The sequence below is a fragment of the Cetorhinus maximus genome, chromosome 19 (genome assembly GCF_964194155.1).
Source record: "Cetorhinus maximus chromosome 19, sCetMax3.hap1.1, whole genome shotgun sequence".
Classification (NCBI taxonomy): Eukaryota; Metazoa; Chordata; class Chondrichthyes; order Lamniformes; family Cetorhinidae; genus Cetorhinus; species Cetorhinus maximus.
Window position 1 is genome coordinate 5933999 of NC_135897.1, and position 24567 is coordinate 5958565.

At 47.7% G+C, this 24567-nt stretch overlaps 1 protein-coding gene across 1 annotated transcript in view; it reads right to left on the reverse strand.

Moving 5' to 3' along the window:
• kif1aa (kinesin family member 1Aa) overlaps nt 1–24567 on the reverse strand; it is a 324793-nt gene that overhangs the window by 166204 nt on the left and 134022 nt on the right. Inside the window, exons 4-12 of the mRNA XM_078563437.1 lie at nt 23377–23556; nt 18731–18796; nt 16519–16697; nt 14927–15038; nt 10850–10927; nt 9895–9960; nt 3762–3779; nt 1341–1416; nt 253–331 (exon numbers count right to left, since the gene is read on the reverse strand). Of these exons, the coding sequence (XP_078419563.1) occupies nt 253–331; nt 1341–1416; nt 3762–3779; nt 9895–9960; nt 10850–10927; nt 14927–15038; nt 16519–16697; nt 18731–18796; nt 23377–23556 (854 nt within the window). The remainder of the gene's footprint in view (nt 1–252; nt 332–1340; nt 1417–3761; nt 3780–9894; nt 9961–10849; nt 10928–14926; nt 15039–16518; nt 16698–18730; nt 18797–23376; nt 23557–24567) is intronic.

Below are 24567 nucleotides of genomic sequence, written 5' to 3' on the forward strand. Positions count from 1 at the left end.
CCTCAACTCAATCAGTGCTTCATTATCTTCTCCCCACTGGAACCCTATCCCCACCTGTTTCCCTTTCCTTAACGTAGTTCCTCTCTGACCAAGCCCTTAATCGTGCTCCTTCCTCCCTTAAGCCCTTAGCCCAGCGTCCCCCTCACTCTCCAGTCCTTCTTTAATACATTCCCTTCCCCTGCTCAAAACCCAGCTGCTCCCTCCCTCCAACATATCAGTGACACAGCAGGGGGGAGCTTGTCTGTTCCTTACCTCAGGGTGCTGAGAGTCTCATCGTAGTTGATGTCAGCTGGACTAAGGGCTGCCACCATGGCTGTCCGAGAATTGCCCCCTGTAGAGAAGCAGAGCGTTAAGTCCAGTGCCATTGACCGCCTCCCTCATGTCTTCTCTCATCTTTAACAATTCGATTCTTTAATTTGCCCATGCCACCATACCTCCGTGCTCTGACCGCGCTACCAATGGCAGTGCCAGTCCCAGGCTGGCCAGCGGGAGGTGTGGGTGTCACAATGGCCCAGTTTGACCTGCTTGCCAAACCCCAGTGTAGGGGGAAGTACTTCTAGTCACCCTAACAGCAACAGTAGTCAGGAACTTATGACAAACAGGCTGCTACACGGCATTGTTTAAACACTTTTTCCAACATATATCGTAAAGGCCTTTCCTTCTCTTCCTCTGAAACAGATGTGCGTCTGGATCACTAACTCCATTGTGACTGCCCACTCAGTGCAACATCAGACCTTGTACTCCCTACCACAGCCCCACTCCCCATACTGACCATTGAGCAATGTTAAGCAGCCCTACAACTCCATCATCTGACAAACATGTGGAGATTAATCAAATGCATTTTGTTTGTGGCCAAATCTAGTGAGAGGAGAATCTCCCCAGCTGTGGCTCAGTGTTAGCTCCCCTGCCTCTGAATCAGAAGGGTGTAAGAACAGAACATTTCAACTGACTCCCCAGTGCAGTACTGAGGGAGTTCTGCACAGTCAGAGCAGCCTTTTTTCTGATGAGACATTAAACCAAGTCTCCATTCACACTCTGCCAAAAAAACAGATTATCCTGCATTACAACAGTCACAAAGTAATTCAGTGGTTGCAAAATGCTTCACCATGTCCTAAAGTCATGAAAGGTGCTAGATAACAAGTTTTTTTGTATAATTGGACTCCAGGTCTCAGGGTGAAAGGACCATGATATTATAGTGTTATACAGACCTGCTCAGCTGCTATTTCTAAGCATTATTAATAACAGCCCAAGCTAATGATTGGTTATCGTAGACAATGCAGAAACCACTAGTTAGCTGCTAATCTCATTAAATTGCTGTATGGAGGAAGTGACCCTCTTACCTAGGTTTTCCCGCAGTAACCATGTCAGCACAGAGTCTCTGTATGGGATGAAATCAGTTTTCTTCTTTTTCTTGTTCTGTTCAGCATTGAACAAGGGAAAAAAATCATAAACAGAGCACAATAACAAACTGACAGTGGACACATCAGTTTAATTGCAGAGAACATTGGACGCTTTCTCAAATCAGAGTTTGTTTTGCCTCCCCCACCTCCCCCACAGGCACTGATTCCTCGCTGGGATCTGGTCACATTAGTGCCCCTGCCCGATCCACTCCTGCAGCCTTCTATGGTGAGTGCCAGGAGATGGTGGGCAAGGGATGGAGAAGAACTGAGGTCCAGTCTAACCTCAGCCTACTTCTGCAGGGCGGGCTCATTGGACAGGAGCGGTGACCTCAGGTGAGTCCTCTTCCTCTCTCTAGCTCAGGCTGACAGGACTTCAGCTGACGTGAAAAGTATCTCTGGCACTAACCTGCCTAACTTAGGGACAAGGTTGCTGTGATACAAAATGAAATACGCTTGTCTAAGATAGAGTAAGAAACAATGTCACATTTTCCAAAACACTGCTGGTTGATTTTGGGAAACAGTTGGAGACAGGAGACTCAGGAGTTGTTTTACTGACTCGTTGAAGATCACCTTCATTCCCTGATTACCTTTCTGGAAATGATGGTGGACATTGAATCCGACCTCCCATTTTGGGTAACATACTCAAATTAGATGCAAATGATGAGAATATACCATCCAATGGATTTCTCAGCATCAGCGTCTTAACAATGCCAGTGTAACACTGCACTTGCATGAGGTAAGGCTGGTGGTTAGAAAATATTTTTTAATAGATGACTTGGGCTAGGGTTGGAGGCCAAGCAACATTGTGGCAGGTGCAGCAGCCATTTCCCTTTCTTTACTAAATGAAGCACAAAGATAGACTGAAACCTGTCTGACCCCAGAAAATCTGCTGAAGTCAACATTCGCTGGAACAGCTGGAAGTGCGTCTGGCCCCAGTGACGTAGTGTTCCTGCTGGATCTGAAAAATCCAGTCCGATGTGTTACAACACTCACAGAAGAACACTTCCCAATTTATTTTAATGCATTTGGCATGAAGGTTTGACTGAGACAGGTGCCTGAATGTGGAACTATGTCTTTCAATTCAAACACAAACCTCTTATGGAATTGGTTTGAACATATAATTGATTGAGTGTTCTATGTTGTTTAAATTAAATTTAAATTGGTCTGACCGCACTTGTGCTTTGGAAACTATTGCTCAGCCTGCCTGGTTTAATTTGGAAAATCTGTGTAAAGTCTCTGGAGAGATGTTCAGGATTAGCACCTTCTGTGGATGATAAGAAAAAGCACCATGACATAAGAATGCTGTATTACACACACTACTGTTTCATGCTGAGGTTGCAATATTATTTTTCTATTTACTTGAATTAGCTAAGTTTAAAAACTACTGGAAAATCTACAGTTTGTTAGTGCTCACTGTTCTTTTATTGTTTAATAAATTTGTTTCAAATGAAGCCTAAGTCATAGCCCAGTGTATAAGTACATGCTCAATAGGTGTTCATCTTCCAGCTCTGATAAAAGGTCATTGGCCTGAAACATTGGGCCCAATTTTAACTGTGTAAGTTAATGGCCCATTAACGCTGTTTCTCTCCAAAAGAAACTGCCTGAGTATTTCCAGCATCTTCTATACTCAGTCTAGTGCAATGTTACTCTTCCAACTTCCAAAGAAAAGGAAGATCTTCTGAGGTCACCAATTAACACCAGTGAAGTCAGAGCAAAGTGGGCAATATTCTGTGGTTAATCCCTGAGAACAAAACTGACTCACCTTAATATCTGGCAAATTAAAGCACTTCTTTCGAACAAAAGGCGTGAGGGGGTCACCTAAAAGATTGGCCTGAGATACTGAACCACAAGATAATAGCTATTTATTAAAAAGAGAGCCAAATGCCCCACTCTCCCGGAAGAAAGACACACAAGAGACATGCATGAACCCCTTTTACTGGGTCATCCAGCAAGGAAGTTACAACATGTATTAAGCATCCACTTTTTGTCCCTCAGTCTCTGCCCTGTACAAGACAGGTTTGGAATTATTGTATACATATCCACACTGAAGCAACATGGCTCAGTTTACCAACTGTGAAGCTTAAACTGACTTCAAAGGTTTTCAAACTGATGGCAGTCAGTGTTCCCTCCCCTCCTCTCCACCACCTCTCCCGAATTTGCTAAGGTACAACTCCACGGGTATCGGTTACCCTCTTGTACCTCACCAAAGTGCTGAATTCTTCATGGAGGAGCCCAGGTTGTGAGTGTGGCCAGGTTACTTCACTGCCTGGATATCATTGCTAAACCTGATCGTGATGTGAACTGAAGAGATAGCACAGGGTGAACCCTGTTAACGTGAATGTCAGCGAGTATTATCCATACCTTGTTTGATCCAGAATCCTGTAAAATAAACAGAACAAGGAAGAAGCTCACTGAGTAGATCAGAGACATGTGGCACATCACTGCAGCTACTCCACAACACCTAGAAAACATTACTGATATCATAAGAAGCTGTGGGGAGACTACCATTAAAGGATATCAGAATAACAATTGGTTATCTCAATCAGGATTCCTTTTATTGGGGATGTTACTATCACAGAGAGAATCTATTTTTAATACAATGATATCAGTACTAAATGTGGCTTTTACCAGTTTCAGCATCTGTCTCTTGTCTTTGTACATAAATACAACTGAAGTACAATTAACAATTAAACAAATACAGGTGGTGGGCATTAACTGGGAATTTACTATAAAAATAGACACAGGGTGGAATTGTCCCAGATTTGCACAAAGTGCGGTGGCGGGGTGAAAAAAAAGTTTTCCCCACTGGCCGCACTGGCAGGTTTTCACACCATAGCGTTCCATCCCCGGTGCGTCCCACCTCATTAATAATACATTCACAGGAAAGACACCGGATGGCTGGCGGGCTGGCTCATATTTTCCCACAACATGACCACAGCACTTCCTCACTTCGGGCAACATATTTAAAGCACACCAGAGCGCAGCTTACTTCTTGTCTACAGACCAGGACTGCTCCAGGCAACAAATGGCCCTAAAAGCCAGGAAGACAACAGCCCCCAAATGTAGTGATGCCTCACTGGAACACCTTCGGACACCACTGAGGCCCGCTGCGAAATCCTCTATCCCCCGCTCTGGCCAGAGGAGGTCCATCAGAGTCCATCTGGCCTGGGAGGCAGATGCAGTGGCAGTCAGCGCCACCAGTCAGCCATCCAGTTCAGGAAGAGGGTGAATCCTCTCATCCATTCTGCCAGGGGAAGTCAACCATCTCATCACTCTCACACACACCCCCAAACCCATCACACATCCACAGGGATCTCACATCTCAATGGACAACACCACTAACTCTCACATACACCCTCACATCTCCATTAGGCTCATATCCTCTTGAGTTCAAGTCCTCATCCTGTCCATGGCGCCGCTCACCACACAAACATTCCACACAGTGCCATGTGTCCTGCTCACACTCTCCATCTGTTTTCATGCAGGAGAAGCTGGCTTACAACAGGAGCAAGCAGTCCCGGACCGGGGGTGAAGTGGCCCACATTAGGCCCCTCACTCACTTTGAGGCACGTGCCATTGCACGTACTGGTGAGGAAGTGGACGTTGCTTGTGGTGACGGTGAGGTCAGCAGTGAACACCAACGTGAGAATCCTGCACCACATCATCCCTCTCTCAACGGAACAGTGAGTGCTCTCTCTCTGGCTTGTGACTCTGCTGCCATGCACTAATTGTCTCTACTTTGGTTCACAGGGAGCTCTGCCAAGCGACCGACACCCTCAGCCAGACAGTTCCTCAGCTCTAACCAGGTCCTCACCTCCCACCAAGAGGAAACCTTCATCATTGAAAGGCTGGAAATAAGCAGTCTGGAAAACCCATCACAGCGCTTACCCACACCCTCCACCAGCACAAAGACACGCACCTCAGTGGGACCTAGATGTAGAGCATGCTCGGGTTCACAATCCGGTGGTCACCGCACAGACACATGTTCGCAGCAGCAGGAGGCAGCTTCAGCCAAGCTCCCCGGCACTTGGAGAACTGCTGGGGAACAGGCATCTGAGGTCCGAGTCAGATGATGAGCCTCTGGATTCGGCCTTCCAACTCATCCTGGAGAGTTAGCGGGGGAGCATCCCGCAGAGCTGTTGGGAGCCCTCAACAGAGTGGCACACAAGTCGGAGGAGTGAGTCCACCTGCTCTCTGATGCAGTAGTGCCCACAGGTGCACGCATGGAGGTCTCCACGGGAAGGATGGTGGACACCATGGAAACCCTGGTCCAACAGAACGTGGAGATGTGTGCAGACCTCCACTCGATCGCAGTCGCCATGGGTGAGTTCCTCCAGTGGCAACATGAGAGGGAAATGGGGCCCCTCCAGGCGCTCCTTCCCTTCAAGGAATCAGGCCAGTGCCCTCAGGCACCCGAAGGGAGGAGGAGCAGCAGCTGGAAACCTCTGAGTCATCCACTCAGGAATCTCAGAGGCTGTCTGCTCTCTCCAAGTCTCTTTGCCTGTGACCCCCTCAACCTCATCCTCTGTCACCACAGAGGGAGCAGCTGGCCCCCAGGAGGACAGCCAAAGTAAGCCGAGACCCTCAAGGCCTCAGCTCTCCACGGGACGCATGCCAAAGTTATCAAGCAACAGGGTCAACCATTGCACAGGCTGTCTCCACCCCTCTGCGGATGTCAGGGCAGCACCTAGAAGAAGTGGTAGGCCTAGAAAAGTTAAAAAATTCTGAACACAAGTGGTTGCACGGGTGAACACATTTTGCTACTTTATAATCTGGAAATAAATTCACTTTCACTGAATAATGTGTAGTCTTTCAGCTTCATTGACAGGCTTCACGAGTCCTCCCCCTGCATCCCCCCCACTAGTATCTCAGCTGCATGCAGCCGGACCACAAGTGATTCTGGAGGAAGAAGTGTGTGTGTGGCAGGGCCTTTCAGAGACTTGTGCAAGTACTCTCCCACACACTCGGAGCCTTCATCTATCTCACTCTTCTCCCTGTCTCAAGCACTTTCAATGCTGCCTGTTGGGGTTCTGAGCTGACCTGTATCTCTGCCCAGCCACTGAGCACCTGTGCCCGTTCAACATGATGCTCCGCTCATTTTCGATGTGCACATCATGGTTGTGGTGAAGTTGCTGCTAAGCTCCCCCATCCTTTCCCCTCCCCATGTCCCTTCCCCATCATTGTGTAACCCCTGGCATCAACTTCCGCCTCCCCACCATCACATTCCAACCCAAACCCTTGTGTTTTCAGGATGTCCAGGTAGTTCCCTACCTTCCAGAGAACCCCACCCCTGTCCACATTGACCTCCATGACCTCCTCCTTCCCACCCTCAGGGTCCGTGTTTGCCTCCATGTCCCCACCAACCAACCTCACTGCCCCTTCTAACTTTACCGGCGCACTCTCACCCTCCCACCCCACCGGCTCCCTCTACTCCCTCTCACACTCACCATTCCCTCCTACCACGCCCACCCTCAGTTCGCTCTCCAGGAGGCAGTCATTGACTCCAAAGACCCCTCCCTTGCATGTTCTCCTTAGAATCTCCTCCATTCTTACTCCCTCATCCTCCCCGGACACCTTCCCCCACTCCAAACTCCCTTCTTCCCCTGTACACCTTCCCCCCTTTGAACTCCCTCCACCCCTGGACACCTTCCCCTCTCTGAACTCTCTCTTTCCCCCGGACACCTTCCCCTCTCCAAACTCACTCCCTTACACCTTCATCCCTGCTTACACTGTCCTCCCCCCTTACACCTACCTCCCCACTTGCAGCATTCTCCCCAATACACCCTCTTCCCCCGTACTCCCTCCTCCCCTGACACCTTCATCCCCCCATTCCCAACCTCATCCCCCCCAACACCTTCGATCCCACCCCCCCGCAACTTCACTCCAACCTCCAGTACATCTTCCTCCCCCACTCACACCTAGACCTTCCTCTTCCCTCCCTTCACCAATCATCTGTAACAGCCCATGGCCAAGACCGTGATGTTCTGAAGCAGACCTGAGACATCAATGGAGACCTCCCACCTTCCGTGAGCTGTTTCACGGTAGAGCCATGTGCATGAGGATCCACCCAGCGTGCGATGTACGTGTTCCTCCATGGTCCGGTAGCTGTAGGGCTCCAGCACCATCTTCTTCTTGGATGTCTGCTATCTGAGCAAGGCCCTCATGGTAAGTCCCGACTTCAGCACATGTCATGCTTGTCCAGGCGTTTTCGGGCTGGCATCCGGGGGACGATTCCAGTCGGGCCTTGGGATGCCAATTGTGTTCACACCAGGATTCACAATCCACCATGTGGACATTGGTGGATGATGCCACTGCAGTTTCACGCTGACGTGAAACCAATTTCTGTCCCTGAATTATACCCCCCTCACCCACCATGATGCCCACCCCCAATGGAACCAGACTAAAACTGTGGCGGTTGGGTTCGGAGATGCATGCTTGTAATTAGTAACTCTGTAAATAAATATAAAAGTGTGTAAGGGTTGTCTCCAGTTCCACCCTTCACCAACTGACCTTCTAGAGTAGAACATCCTATTCTTGCAATTTATGTTTTCTGGAATTATTTTTATCCATTTACGATCCTATAACATTTGTAAGATCACCTGCCAGACCCCTCCTTTTCAGGCTGAAAGGCTGAAGTTTTTTTGAGTCTTTGCTCATGATTCACTCAGTTGTGGGTTCAAGTCCCACTCCAGAGACTTGAGCACAAAAATCTAGTTTGACACTTCTGTGTAGTTCGGACAGAGTGCTACATTGTCAGAGATGTATTTCAGATGAAGAGTTAAACCGAGGACATGTCTGCTCTCTCTGTTGTATATAAAAAACCCCATGACACTGTTTCGAAAAAGAGCAGGGAAGTTCTTCTCAGTGGCCTGTCCAATATTTCTTCCTCAATCGACATCACTAAAAAAACACCATTGCTGTTGATGCAACCTTGCTGTATGCAAATTAGCTGCCACTTTCCCCACATTACCACAATGACTACACTCCAGAAGAAAAGTACTTAATTGGCTGCAAAGAGTTTTGGGATGTCCTGAGATCATGAAAGGTGCTATAAAAATGCACCTCTTTCTTTTAAAAATATTTTTTCTTTGACGCGAGGGATCAGGTTTGTGCACTGCTTCATGTGCCAGAAAACAACCCTTGTATCTTGGCAAACACGGCTTGACACAATATTTGTATTAGGGTCTGACCAGTGTCATGATCTTGGATCATATCCCTGAATTACTTATAGACATATCAAACTTTTAAGTAAGACATGTTTTTTTTAAAAAGGACATACAAGCAAAAGCTGGGTGAGATTGCAAAGTAACCACTTGCTGAGAAATTCGGATGTGGATTACACTTGACCAACTCGTCCAGAGAATGGAATGTTACACCTAAAAATGTGTCAGGGCCTACTTCAGACAGGGACACTTCAAAGGAAAGGATGCAATGCAAAAACTGAACTGTAACTTCCTGTGATTGAGGAGACAATGAAGGCTGATTACCATCTCCTGTGAGTTATATCCCAGACTGTGGATATGATCTGATTTGAAAAGAAAGCAGATCTGGGCAAAAGACACATTTGTTTTTTTTTCCCCCTTTCAGAAATACACAAGAAAGGGGGTTAAAAATCCAACTGCAGCCCTGGTCTGTGTGCTAGTTTTGGTGTTCCAGACCTGGTGTGCGAGGGTGTGCTGTGAAGGTCACAGCTGAAGAACATCAACTAGGCATCCCTACGCTTGCAGGAAAAAAGTTCTCTCTCTGATTGTTGGAAGCAAGTCACAAGTCAGCAAAGCCACAGCCGAAAGGAAACAGGACAACTCCTTTCAGCTAACCTGCAAAACGAAAAATCTGCAAACCCACTGCTCAACTGCCAAAGTTGGCTCTCCCAGAATCATCCAACTTAACAGCCGCAACGTTTCACCATCTACTCCTCACAGACAAGCCAAAAAACGGATTCATACACATCTTTTTAAACTTTTATTTCTGGACTCACTTCTCATTTCTAATCTGTGTGTATGTGTGTTGCATTTTTGTTACTTTTTCACGCATTAATCACGCATTTTAGTGATTAATAAACTCACTCTTTCTTTAACTCAAAAAAACCTGGTTAAATTGGCACCTTTTGAAACATTTGGACTGGGTAGAGGTATCCACGAGGGAAAGGATCCTTTTTAAATTAACCTTGTTGCGACCAAGCGAAGGGTTTCAATAAAGAAGGAGAGCCAGTTCATCCCTCCTCACCCAGGAGCATAACAAATTGGAGGAATCACACCCGGGGACCAGTCGAACACTAGAACCCTGACTTCCTCTGACTCTAATCCTACTGTTGTGGCTACAGGTTTTATCATTCTATTGACTTTGTTAATTGCTGTTCTATATTGGTTGGGAACGTTGGGCATTGATTCTGCTGAGACTCCTCAGTTGCTTTCAGCGTCTTGCTTAGTGTGGAGAAGTGCCTACATCCTCACCATACCAGAACAATCCAATAAAAGGAACAGGTTGCACTCACCACATCTGCCAATGCCGAGATGACTTTGCCTAGGGTTGTTAGGGATTTGTTGATATTTGCACCTTCCTGCAGCCAACAAGGAAAGAACCATTAAACAACGCAGGCAAAAAAGAACTGAACATAAGTTCAATTTATTATTGTTTCTCTAATTAAAACAAACACAACATAACAATTTAATTGAAACATTTTGCTGGTTGCCTTACAGATTATACGTGGTGTGATTTCAAATAAGAGTGTTCATTTTAATTGCTCACACACACAGGCTACCACCAATAAACCAGTGCAAAACATGACACTTTTCAAAGTGCTACATGGAAACTCAAGTTTAAGAAATACAGTGACGGACCTGGGAACTCAAAATGATTCCAACTGAAAAGGCATCAATGTGATCTGGGGTACTTTTCACATGTATATCAAATTAACTGCGGCTGTCAAACAACATACTTTAATGGCATGCTTCCAAATTCACAGAGAGTGCATTGAAACCCTATTGTTCAAAACTGGAATGTGGAATATTGACAAGACTCATAACAGAACTGACTGTGGTATCACCACATCAGAGGGACAGGGTTTTAAAGAGTTTGGATTACAGTACAACATAGATATACTAATAACCACATCAAGGTGAGTGTCTGGGTGGCTGGACAGGGGGTAAACGAATGAAGGAGTAAATGGACAGGTAGAAAGGTTACCTGTCAAGGTCTTGATGGATGATTGGATGATTGGATGGATGGGTAGCTGGATGAATGAACACATGGGTGGGTTTGTGGAAAGACAGGTGGATGAATGGGGCCTGGATGGCTGGATGGATGAAAGGGTGGGGTAGACAAATATATATTTGATAGACAGCTGGGTGGGTGGATAAATGAATGTACAGATGGGTGGATGAATGAATGTACAGATGGGTGGATGAATGAATGGATGAATGAATGGCTGGATGGATACAAATTCTCACCTTTAATCGTGTTCCCTTTGCTCCTGTCGAATCTGCTCTTTCACTTCCAGCGAGATCGACCAAACTGATTTTACTGACCTGTAGAAGAAATTAGAAACAAAGTAAGGCATTTCATGAAAAGTCATAACATAATTGTTCATTTTAATTCTCTTCCCCCATTTTGAACCTCGTTATAACTCTCTGGCATGTTCTCTATGCACTGTAAATGTATATACAAATTCTGTGTACACCACTGTATAATATTTCTGTAACCTAGGCCATCTGTAACCTAGGTGATATGTACCCCAGCAACAGGGCAGTCACTGTGTGCCAAGGCTCAGAGCTGGATTTGATGCTTCATAAGTTGCAGCCAGAGGCAGGATGTAACTGTCAATGAAGAACAGAACGAGCAGTGACAGAAGCTGCATAATCACAGAATCGGGGCTGGGTGTGTGACAGGCAGCGGTGTGCAAAGGGCAGCCATAACGTTAAGGGCTTTCCTTGTTCACCCCAATAACAATAACAACTTGTATTCATATAGTGCTTTTAGCATAGTAGAATGCCCCAAGGTGCTTCACAGAGGCATTATAAAACAAAATACAACACCGAGTTACATAAGGAGACATTAAGGCAGATGACCAGAAACATTTTTTTATTCATTCATGGGATATTGGCATGACTGGCTAGGCCAGCAAGTGTTTCCCATCTCTAATAGCCCTTGAGAAGGTGGTGGTGAGCTGCCTCCTTGACCCACTGCAGTCCATGTGGTGTAGGTACACCCACAGCGCTGTTTGCAGGGAGTTCCAGGTTTTTGACCCAATGACAGTGAAGGAACAGCGATATAGTTTCAAGACACAATGGTGAGTGGCTTGAAGGGGAAAAGAGGTAGATTTTAAGGAGTGTCTTAAAGGAGAAAAACGAGGTAGGGAGGGAGAGCGGTTTAGGGAAAGGATTCCAGAATACAGGGCCTAGGCAGCTGGAGCGATTAAAATCACGATGCTCAGGAAGTCAGAATTAGAGGAGTGCTGGTATTACAGAGGATTGTGGGACTGGAGGTGTTGCTGAAATAGGAGCTTGTGTCGGTCAGTGAGCACAGGAGCGATGGGTTGAATGGAATTTGGTTTGAGTTAGGACACAGGCAACAGTTTTGGATGACCTCAAGTTTACAGAGGGTGGGAGGTCAGCCGTGCTTTGGAATTGTCAAGTCTGGAGGTAACAAAGGCAGGAGGGGTTCAGCAGCAGATGTGATGAGGCGGGGTGGAGTCGAGCTATGTTACATGGGTGTTAATAGTTGGTGTTAGTGATGCTGTGGATGTGGTTGAAAGCTCATCCCGGGGTCAAATATGGCACCAAAGTTCAAACAGTCTGGTTCAACCTCAGACAGTAGCCAAGGAGAGAGATGAAGTCGGTGGCTAGGGAGTGGGGTTTGTGGTGGGGATCGAGACCAATGGCTTCGATCTTCCCAATATTTAATTAGAGGAAATTTCTGCTCATCCAGCTCTGGATTTCGGAAAAGGTTGAATGCCACCCATGATGTTATAGAATCCACTTCCATAATCACGTGTCATAAAGAATTCCATGATCTAATAACCCTCCATCTGAAAACATTTCTTCTAAGCTCTTCCTTCATTCCTGAGCTGTACCCTCAATGTACACCTTCCCTTAATTGGAATAAATTCACCATACTCTGAAAATTCATTTTCTGCCATGATTTTGTAAAAGTTTATTAGATTATAACCTTCTCAACATTGAAAGAAGGAATCAGTTTCCCCAACATTTCTTTACAACGATAGCCTCTCATTCCTGGGAATACCGCTCCTCCATTTCCATGCCAAATCCAGACATGTTCATCTGGGAAAAAACAAAAATACCTGGAAAAACTCAGCAGGTCTGACAGCATCTGTGGAGAGGGATACAGTTGACATTTCGAGTCCGTATGACCCTTCATCAGAACTAAGACATATAGAAATGGGATGAAATGTAAGCTGGTAGAAGGGGATGGGACGGGTAGAGCTCAATAGAGGGCCAGTGGTAGGTGGAGGCCAATAAGAGACTGCCAAAGATGTTATAGACAAAAGGACAAAGGGGTGTTGACGATGGTGATATTATCTAACGGACGTGCTAATGGGGACATTAAGGGTAGCGAGCAGGACAAGCTAGTGGCAGATGGCCCTAGTGGAGGCGGGGTGGGGGGAAGGGCTCCTATCGAGCTCTACCTGTCCCATCCCCCTCTACCAGCTTATATTTCTTCTCATTTCTATATGTCTTAGTTCTGATGAAGGGTCATACGGACTCGAAACGTCAACTGTATCCCTCTCCGCAGATGCTGTTAGACCTGCTGAATTTTTCCAGGTATTTTTGTTTCTGTTCTAGATTTCCAGCATCCGCAGTATTTTGCTTTTATCACATGTTAATCTGGGATTACCTGACTGCACAGCTTTTGCTGCGGTGACATATAGTCACAAACCCTAACAGTCACTTCAATTTGCTAACAACTTGCATTTATATTGTGTCTCTGAGGTAGTAAAATGGCACAAAGTATCCCAAGATGCTTCATGGGGACATAAATCAGACAAAAACTGACACCAAGTCATGGAAGGAGATACTAGGGCAGGTGATTAAAAGTTTGGTCAAATAGGTAGGTTTCAAGGAAGTTCTTAAACCAGGAGAGAGAGAGAGAGATGGAGAGAGAGAGATGGAGAGAGAGAGAGAGAGATGGAGAGAGAGAGAGAGAGAGAGATGGAGAGTGAGAGAGAGAGAGAGATGGAGAGAGAGAGAAATGGAGAGAGAGAGATGGAGAGAGAGAGAGATGGAGAGAGAGAGAGAGATGGAGAGAGAGAGAGATGGAGAGAGAGAGAGAGATGGAGAGAGAGAGAGAGAGATGGAGAGAGAGAGAGATGGAGAGAGAGAGAGAGAGAGAGATGGAGAGAGAGAGAGATGGAGAGAGAGAGAGATGGAGAGAGAGAGAGATGGAGAGAGAGAGATGGAGAGAGAGAGAGATTTTGAGAGAGAGAGAGATGGAGAGAGAGAGAGAGAGATGGAGAGAGAGAGAGAGAGAGATGGAGAGAGAGAGAGAGATGGAGAGAGAGAGAGATAGAGAGAGAGAGAGAGAGATGGAGAGAGAGAGAGATGGAGAGAGAGATGGAGAGAGAGATGGAGAGAGAGAGAGATGGAGAGAGAGATAGAGATGGAGAGAGAGAGAGATGGAGAGAGAGAGAGAGATGGAGAGAGAGAGAGAGATGGAGAGAGAGAGAGATGGAGAGAGAGAGAGATGGAGAGAGAGAGAGAGAGAGATGGAGAGGTTTAGGGAGGAACGATTGCCAATGGTGGGCAGAGGAGAGACAGATTTTTGATCTACAAGGGGGGGAGTCAAAGGTTGTGAAGGGCAGGCAGTGAAGTGCACACTCAGATCAGCCTCGATCCAATGGCATAGCAGGCTTGCGGGTGTGAGGGAATAAATGGCCTACTCCTCCTATCTCTTATGTTTGTGTGAAAGCACACGAAGCTGAGTTGAAAGGCATACAAACTACTTGAAGGGTTATAAGGCTGGAGGAGGTTACAGAGCTAGGGAGGGGTGAGGTCATCAAGGGGTTTGAACTTGTGGATAAGAATTTTAAAATCAAGGCGCTGATGGACAGGGTGCCAATGTAAGTCAGTGAGTGTAGGAGTGGTGGGTGAATAGGACTTGGTACACATTAGGATACAGGGAGCTGAACTTTGGATGAAGTATATCGAAGATATTCCTTTTTCTCATAGTTAGGTTTCTGTTGAAGACTCATGCCCACCAGGAATCCGATCAGTCTGTCTGAAACAAGTTCACTCAAAGGTTATCACTGGCTTTCAACCATCTGTCTGAGCTGGATTTGAATTCAGGTTTAAACACAGGACAGTTCTCCATCAAACACAAAAAGGCCTATGTCCTATCTGAATGAGCTGGATTTAAAGCCCAACTCCCGGAGGTGGAAGGGCACTGAACCATTCAGTCTTCAATCAGAGCAAGCATACCCCCAATCCCTTACTGTCACTGGGATGGATTGGAATGGACAGTGTCAATCTGCTGACATTCCCCCACCACCCCGGTCTGTTCATTGCCTTTACCTTTTCAGAGGATGCATCTGGGGTGAAGTCATTTGCTTTCTGTGTGAAGATGATGTTGAACACAGCGTGAGATCGACTGCTCGACTCATTCATGTTTGTGGCAGCCACCGTTCTGAGGAGAGAGAAAAGAAAGACAAGAATCTGAGTCCGACCTCTTCCTCTTTCACATTTCTTCACAGGGCTGCCTCTTGCTTTCACTCATCCCTGCATTGCCAATTCTTTCATTCTCATCTCTCAGCAGATTGAAGGTTAATACTCTTGTTATTGACTTTAACGACATGCCCAGGTCTCCTCTGTCCCATACTTACCTCCCAATCAGACACTGACATCATTGGAGTTAGAGTGGAACCTTATCTTCACTGAAGACAGTGAAAAAACAGTTCTCCCTCAGTCACTCACATTCAGGAGCAAATGGTTTGGGATTTGTGACAACAGGAGCAATAGTCAGTGACAGCGGGGGCAATAGTCAGTGACGGTGGGGGCAGTAGTCAATGATGCTGGGGGCAATTGTCAATGAAGGTGGGGGCAATAGTCAATGGTGATGGGGGCAATAATCAGTAATGGCAGGGACAATAGTGACAGGAGGGGCTGTACTCATTAGTGCGTGAGTTAGGGCTAATATTTAACAGTATGTAACAACAGGTGCAAAAGTATTTAGTGAATATCAACTGGTCCAATAGACTTCAGTGAGTAACAATATTTGTGGGGGCAATATTTGTCTGTGGGTTAAGGAGGGTTATACCTCTCAGTAAGTGGGGTCAAAAGTCTTTAATGAGTGATAGCAATGTTAACATTTTCATCAGTTGGTTACATGAAGGAAATGCTATTCAGTAGATGATCTTGGGGCAACAGTGACACTGATTCCTGGGAGTCCCACTATTCTCTGTGAGACAGTTTAACATAACCTACCCAAGGGAAGAGTGACAGGATCAGATTGGCCACATGTTCCACAATCCCCCAAACCCACAACCTCCAATTTTACGTTCCAATGCCTGCTTGATAGATCAGGTTAAATTTAACACACCTCCTACTCTTACTGAGCACACAGTGGCCAGTCGATTATTCTGTCAGCCTGTCACTTTGGGGGCAGCAGTTTGAATAAATCTTGCTGGAAATGATGCCCAAAGTGGAGCTCCACTGATAGCTGCCATTACCTTAAGCATCTTCCAGTTTAAGCCCGATATAAGGGAACAATCTTTCAGAGAGTAAGTGGTCAATCTATGGAAAAGGCTCCCTAGGGAGACGGCGGAAACAATATTGAAATATTTAGATGTAAATCGGAGATTTGTTTTTGAAAAAAAGCATTTTAGGATAAGTAGACGAGTAATTTAAGACATGATAAGTGCAGCTAGCTGGGAGGAACCAGTGGCTTTGGATCTCTGGTTGCCAAAGCTCTCCACCAGTAGGGGGATTCCTTGCCTCATGTCTGGGTCTGTCGTAGACTAATTGATAGAGATCAACTGCTATGATTAGTCAGTAGTTCCATTTTTGGTGTATTAAGCAACTACCAGAATGATATAAGGTGACCTTGGTCTTTATTTGTCTGATGATTCCTATGTTCCCCATGGCAGGAGATATCCAGTTCCTCATACCTGGCCTTGTTGCCTGAGTCCATGAGGTCTGAAATGTCATTGAAGGAGGTGACAGCGAGTTTGGAGAGATCCTCCACGTAAGGGCCGAGGATGGGGTGTTCCCGAACACGAAGGTTCCCTTTGGTCTTGGGGTTCAGGAGGTCTCGCACACGCTCACAGTAAATCTCCATGTAACTGACCTGGGAAACACAGCAAGAAGGTCACACAAAAGAACGAAACACCAGACTCATGGTTGTCAGCCGGAGAAACGGGATTCTCTCGTCCACCCTTATTCAGTGTGCGTAATTCAAGTAACGTTTGCTTTAGGAGGATGAGATGGCCCTACTCCCTCTTTTAGAAAGAACTTTTTTCTCTGTTTGCCTTCTCTGCACCAAGCGACAACCACGCCTACACTCAAACCCGAAACACCCTGTCTGCTGGAGATATGCAGCATGAAGCAGAATTTCACTACAGCGGGGTGAAAGGTCAGTACGTTAACTCATTGTCTGACCTGCAGCTATTAGTGTATTTATAAGCACTTAAATAACCAGTCGTATGATATAACTGTGGTCATATAACTGCAATAGCAGTCTTTCAGGATGTTCCCTGAATGTGGTGGAAACCTAAGGCATTGAGTAGGAAATGGGTAATAAAAACAATGAGAGCTGGAGAAACAGTGGTACTGGTGGAGTATGTGGAACGTCTACTATAGCACATACATGATTAATTTTAAATGTAAGCTTTTCATGAGTGCCTGAAAGACCTATCCTTGGATCCCTCCTCTTTCTCATCTATATGCTGCCCCTCAGTGACATAATTCAAAGGTGTAGAATCAGTTACCGTGTGTATACTGTCAACACCCAGCTCCATCTCAATATCACCTCCCTCAACCCTCCACTGCCTCCTTGGTGTCAGGCTGCTGTCCAACATCCAGGCCTGGATGAGCCACAATTTCTTCCAATTAAACCTTAGGAAGGGTAAAGCCGTTGGCTTAGCCCCCACCACTAACTCTGTAAACTCATCACAAATTCCATCTCCCACTCCTGAGCCATTACTCAGGTTGAACCAGATTATTTGCAACCTTGGAGTCCGAGCTCAGCTTCTGACCCCATATCCTCTCTATCACAAAGCCTGTCTACTTCCACCTCAGTAACATAACCTGTCCTTGCCCTGCCTCAGCTCATCTGCAGCTGAAACCCTCCTCCAAGCCTTTGTCACCTCCACTCAACTGCCCCAATGCTCTCCTGGATCCTCCCCATTCCCTAAACTTCAGCTTATCCAAAACACTGCTGCCTACGTACAAACTCACCCATCATCACTGGCACCCCTATCCCCCGCCCTGCCCCCGCACCCCCCACCACCTCCCCCCCAACCCCCCACTGTTTGCTGACTTAGACTGGTTCCCAGTTCAACAACACTTGCAATTCAAAATTCTGATCCTTGCGTTCAAATCCCTTCACAGCCATGTCGCTCCCTATCTCTGAAACCTACTCTAACTTTACAGACCTTGGAGGACTCTGTCTTCTTCCAATTCTGGCCTCTTGCACATCCTTCATGTCCTTTCCCCTACCTCAGGCAGCCGTGCCTTCAGCTGCTGAGGCATTGAGCACCCTCCCTAAACCCCTCTGCTCCCTCTTAATGTTTCTTTGTCTCATAGTTGATCTTTATCTGATCATGTTTCTGTGAAGCGCCTTGGGACACATTCCTATGTTAAAGTTGCTATGTAAACATAAGTTGTTGGTGCAGTTTAAGACGGTTGGTGTTAGTGGAATGGAATACACCCTCATTCAGGCCCCCAAGGTTGACAGCACCCACTCAAGTACTCCTAGTTCGGGTAGAGCTCAATGAAGAGTAGAGCTCTCTCATCAACATGTCCCTGCTTCAACTACTGAGGAGCACTTGCTGCTAATGTGTTATCTTTCCCGTTTACCACATAATTTTTAGGCCTGTCTGCCATTTAATTATGGGGCTGTTTTGGTTTGTAGGCCATGCCCATTAGGAACTGAACAGGCTAAAGACATTTTGCAAAGGAGCCCTTTCCGCAGCAGTCTCATTCCTGACTGTAGGCCCTAAGACTGAACACCTATTTTGCCACCGACATTCCCTAGAAGATTCTTAAAAAATAAATTCTATGATGTGAGATGTGACATCCTCACCCTGAACGCACACTGTAAATAATCACAGCCAAGTGTCAGAACCAGGAGTAATCTGGAACAGGATGTTTCATTCTTACCTCCACTGAGTACGAGAGATTGGCATTTGCACTGCCATTAATTCGGGCAAAAAGATCTTCACATAGCTGGAGAAAGAGAAAGGTAAAAGAGAAAATATCAAAACATATCACATGTAACGACAGTGAACCCTGCAAATTCAGGGCACCTAAGAGACTTGCACAAGTGCCCTTTATTTGCAGGTGTCCTTATTTTCAAAATGATCATTCTGTGTACAGTAAACCAGGTGAGTCAAATATCCTGGGATTGATTGCATCTCCTGCAGAGTTCCTTCCTTTTACTCACCTGGGATTGTGCCTAATTCTGGTGACCTGTCAGCAGGATGTGAATTCAGTTCATAGAAACATAGAAAATAGGAGCAGGAGTAGGCCATTCGGCCCTTCAAGCCTGCTCCGTCATTCATTATGATCATCCAACTCATTCTCTGTTTGATGGCTTTCCCAGCTTATTGCTATCCTACGTCCTTTTCCATTGATGGGATGATCGCCTGCCCCTGGGATCTGCTACGTTGGAAGCTAGCGGCTATAGGGCCAAGTGCCTGAGGGATCCCAGCCACATTGCAGGGATTAATATCCTTCAGACCCCTGTCAGGAACCCTCTCTCATCATGTGCCACTGCTGCTAATGTTGGGCATAAGTAGGAGGCTGTTAGCAGCTCATCTGTACAGTGAGATGTCTCTCCCACCACACAGTGACTGTTCCCCACTCTCTCCATGTATTCAGCTGGGTTCTGACCGCTTGGTTTGCATGTCACGCCTGCTGCTCGCAGTCTGACCTGAGCATTTCTCCTGCTCGGCTACTTTCACACTTTGCACCCATGCTCCTCTCTTGTGTACATAAAGACCCTTTTGTATTTGAGACATGTGGTGAACCATTGCCTTCATTTCCATCTTCAGAGACACCATTCTAAATGCTGAGACACCCTCCCAATTTCAGAGACTCCCCTGCAAAATGCTGACACCACAACCACCCAAACACTGCCCCCAGCCTCACCCCACCCACCCCAATAAGTTAAGACCCCCTCGTGTATGTCAGTGCTCCTGACAGGATTCCTGACTCTCCAGGCGCCCGCCTGACTGCACTGCTGGCAGTCAGAGCTCTCTGCTGTGAGTGATTTGGCTGACATCATGCGGGGGTGAGGAAGGGGTACACTGCAGTGGGAAATTTACCCTAAATGGCTTGGAGACAGAATCCCACTTCAGTCCAGGTTGGTGCAGATCTATGGGGCTCTCTTTAACCAGGATCCATAGCAGCAGAGAACGTGCTCTATCCCTGAGATTGAGCTATGCAAGTATTCAATCCCAGAGATATTGGGAGGTCTCTGCCACTGTGGATGTTGGTGAAAATAATCTCCATTATCTAAAATCCATTTTGCTTTCACCCATTGCCATCTCACACTTAGCCATGTGTCCAGTGTTTTCCGTTGCCAATGGACTTGGTGATTGGCCCAGTAAAAGTCATGATCTTTCCTTGTGCCACAACCTTCTGACATTACGCACCTTTTGCCAATTTCACCAAACTATTCAGTGACTGAATTGGACATCATGGCCTGAGTTTTACACTGCTCTCCCACCGGCGGGTTTCTGGGCTGTTGGGGGGGGGAGGGGGAGCATGAAATTGAAGGGATGGGATTCCCTCGGGGTTACTGCCCACGCAGCAATTTTACTCTGGGGCAGGCACGGCCCTTACCCCAATTGAGGCGTTTAAGTGGAGAATTATTGGCCGTTTCCCACCCAGCCTCAATGTTTAGGCCGGCAGAAGGATTGACATTGCGTGGGGGAAGCCTGAAGATCAATGGACTTAGATCTTGGGCAGGGAAAGAGGAGCCTCCTCCATCAGAAGCTCCCTTCTGAAGTCGGGCGCCTCCCCTTAAGATATAGTGGCCTCCAGAGCTCCTTACCACCCCCCCCCCACAACCCCCACCCCAGCCTATCCCCCGATTGTCCCCATTGCTCCATCACCCTCCAGGCCTGCCCTACCGTCAAACCTACCTTGGCCTCTGGTGCCCAGACTTAGTCTCGGGCGTCCTCATGCGCTTCCTCTTCTGTCCGCTCCAGCTCCTCTCACTACAGGGGATGGAGAGTCTCCGGCCATTCAGATTGGCCGGCAGCTCTCTAAGGCGGGACTTGCTCCCGAGTGAGGGGCAGATCCCACCGACAGCCACTTAACGCACATTGGAGTGTGAAATGGCTGTGGGGCACTCAGAGTCGGTGGGACAATCCCCACCGACTCTACAAACGGCGGGAAGCAAGACCCCCCCCCTTCCAAAAAATTCCAGCCCATGGGTTCACCACACAATGTGCCTTCCATATGGGAATGGATGGATGAGAGGGGAATGCTATTAGGGGAGATGCGACGGTGCCTGTATTTGAAGTATTGGAATTATTTTCAATGTGGCCAACCTCAAGTGGCGGCTTCCAGGGAGGTGTTTGCAATTTAACATTGACGCTGCTCTTCTTGTTGAACTGGCCTGAATACCCAGCCCCCCAGCCCCCCGTGGGATTATTATATCCTGTGGGGGTGAGGTGGGCCCTGAGGCGAGAGGAGGTTTTAATGTGACAGTGCTCGGCAGCAACAGCAGGTGGGGCCCAAGGGCTTCCCCAGCACTGAATTCACCTGGGAAAGTCCTGTGGGCTGGTCCAGGGAAACGGTGTTAAATACCAGACCAAACTTATTATCCATTTTAACAATAGTGTTACATCACAAAGAAGCAAGTGTCTACATTTACAACGAGGATCACACAATTACATCCTTCATCAAATTAACTGAAACTAGCATCAGATTTCGGAGACACCTTTGAAACTAGGCAATATCTGACCAGCCAGTTTTATTATATCTATAAATGGAGCTGAGACTAGAAACGATCAAGAATTCAGAATTCACATGGGAACGAAGCCTGTACCAGGGACACGGTGAGTGCACGGACTGTACTGGGGGACACGGTGAGTGCACGGACTGTACTGAGGACACACGGTGAGTGCACGGACTGTACTGGGGGACACGGTGAGTGCACGGACTGTACTGGGGGACACGGTGAGTGCACGGACTGTACTGAGGACACATGGTGAGTGCACGGACTGTACTGGGGGACACGGTGAGTGCACGGACTGTACTGGGGGACACGGTGAGTGCACGGACTGTACTGGGGACACACGGTGAGTGCACGGACTGTACTGGGGACACACGGTGAGTGCACGGACTGTACTGGGGACACACGGTGAGTGCACGGACTGTACCGGGGGACACGGTGAGTGCACGGACTGTACCGGGGGACACGGTGAGTGCACGGACTGTACTGAAGGACACACGGTGAGTGCACGGACTGTACTGGGGACACGGTGAATGCACGGACTGTACTGGGGGACACGGTGAGTGCACGGACTGTACTGGGGGACACGGTGAGTGCACGGACTGTGCTGGGGGACACGGTGAGTGCACGGACTGTACTGGGGGACAAGGTGAGTGCACGGACTATACTGGGGGACACGGTGAGTGCACGGACTGTACTGAGGGACACGGTGAGTGCACGGACTGTACTGAGGGACACGGTGAGTGCACGGACTGTACTGAGGGACACGGTGAGTGCACGGACTGTACTGAGGGACACGGTGAGTGCACGGACTGTACTGGGGGACAAGGTGAGTGCACGGACTGTACTGGGGACACACGGTGAGTGTACGGACTGTACCGGGGGACACGGTGAGTGCACGGACTGTACCGGGGGACACACGGTGAGTGCACGGACTGTACCGGGGGACACACGGTGAGTGCACGGACTGTACTGGGGACACGGTGAGTGCACAGACTGTACTGAGGGACACGGTGAGTGCACAGACTGTACTGAGGGACACGGTGAATGCATGGACTGTACTGAGGGACACGGTGAGTGCACGGACTGTACTGAGGGACACGGTGAGTGCACGGACTGTACTGAGGGACACGGTGAATGCACGGACTGTACTGGGGGACACGGTGAGTGCACGGACTGTACTGAGGGACGCGGTGAGTGCACGGACTGTACCGGGGGACACGGTGAGTGCACGGACTGTACTGGGGGACACGGTGAGTGCACGGACTGTACTGAGGACACACGGTGAGTGCATGGACTGTACTGGGGGACGCGGTGAGTGCACGGACTGTACTGAGGGACGCGGTGAGTGCACGGACTGTACTGAGGGACACGGTGAGTGCACGGACTGTACTGGGGGACATGGCGAGTGCACGGACTGTACTGGGGGACACGGCGAGTGCACGGACTGTACTGGGGACACGGTGAGTGCACGGACTGTACTGGGGGACAAGGTGAGTGCACGGACTGTACTGGGGAACAAGGTGAGTGCACGGACTGTACTGGGGAACAAGGTGAGTGCACAGACTGTACTGGGGGACACGGTGAGTGCACGGACTGTACTGGGGGACACGGTGAGTGCACGGACTGTACTGGGGGACACGGTGAGTGCACAGACTGTACTGGGGGACACGGTGAGTGCACGGACTGTACTGGGGGACACGGTGAGTGCACGGACTGTATCGTGGAGATAAGATCCCATTGTTGCTTTATCATTGACCATTGACAGTAATGCTAGTGGATAATGATGCCACCTGGAGTTCAGCCTGAGACCCTCAGTTAGCAGACTCATGGGTTTTACCTGTGGGATGATCCCCTGCTGCTCCTTTTCCTGTTTGCCCATCATGGTGTAGGATTTCCCTGCCCCAGTCTGTCCATAGGCGAAGATACAGACATTGTACCCCTCGAAGGCATGCTCCAACATTTCCTCTCCAATGTCCTGGTACACCTGCTGCTGTGAGGCATAGTTGAAGTCGGCAGGCTGGAATTAAGGCATCAGGTGGTCATAGTTAGAAGATGTCTGGCCTCCTCCTTCAGTAACTCCATCCCAATCTCTTCCCATCCATCACTCATAAACATACTGCATTCCTTTATAAACTCAACTGTCATTATGACACTGATGCACCAAGACAATATTCTTCGAGATCAGGAGTCATATTTGTTGCGACATGTTTGATTCATACTTTGTGTAACAGTGAGCACAGAAAGTCCTTAGGGAAATCGATCACTAAGAAGGAGGGCATAAACTCAACAGAACAAACACTCCCAGATCAGGTAAGTACATGTTAGATGCAGAGTAAAGATTCATCCACACAGCCCCATCAAACGCTCTCAGAGCAGATAAAACATGGGTGAAGTACAGTGTAAAGCTCCCTCTACACTGTCCTAACACTTTCAGGGCAGATATACCATGGGTTATATTCTGAGTAACTCCCTTTTGTTTTATTCATTCATGGGATGTGGGCTTCGCTGGCTGGGCCAGTATTTATTGCCCATCCCTAATGTAGGTACACCCACAGTGCTGTTAGAGAAGGAGTTCCAGGATTTTGACCCAGCGATAGTGAAGGAATGGTGATATATTTCCAAGTCAGGATGATGAGTGGCCTGGAGGGGAACTTCCAGGTGGTAGTGTTCCCATTTGTGTACTGCCCTTATCCTTCTAGATGGTAGTGGTCTCAGGTTTGGAAGGTGCTGACTAAGGAGACTTGGTGAGTTGTTAGAGTGTATCTTGTAGATGGTACACACTGCTGCCACTGTGCGTCGGTGGTGGAGGGAATGAATATTTGTGGATGGGGTACCAATCAAGCGTGTCGCTTTGGCCTGGATGCTGTCAAGCTTCTTGAATGTTGTTAGAGCTGCACTCAACCAGGCAAGTGGGGAGTATTCCATCACACTCCTAACTTGTGCCTTGTAGATGGTAGACAGGCTTTGGGGAGTTAGGAGATGAGTTACTCATTGCAGGATTCCTAGCCTATGACCTGCTCTTGTAGCC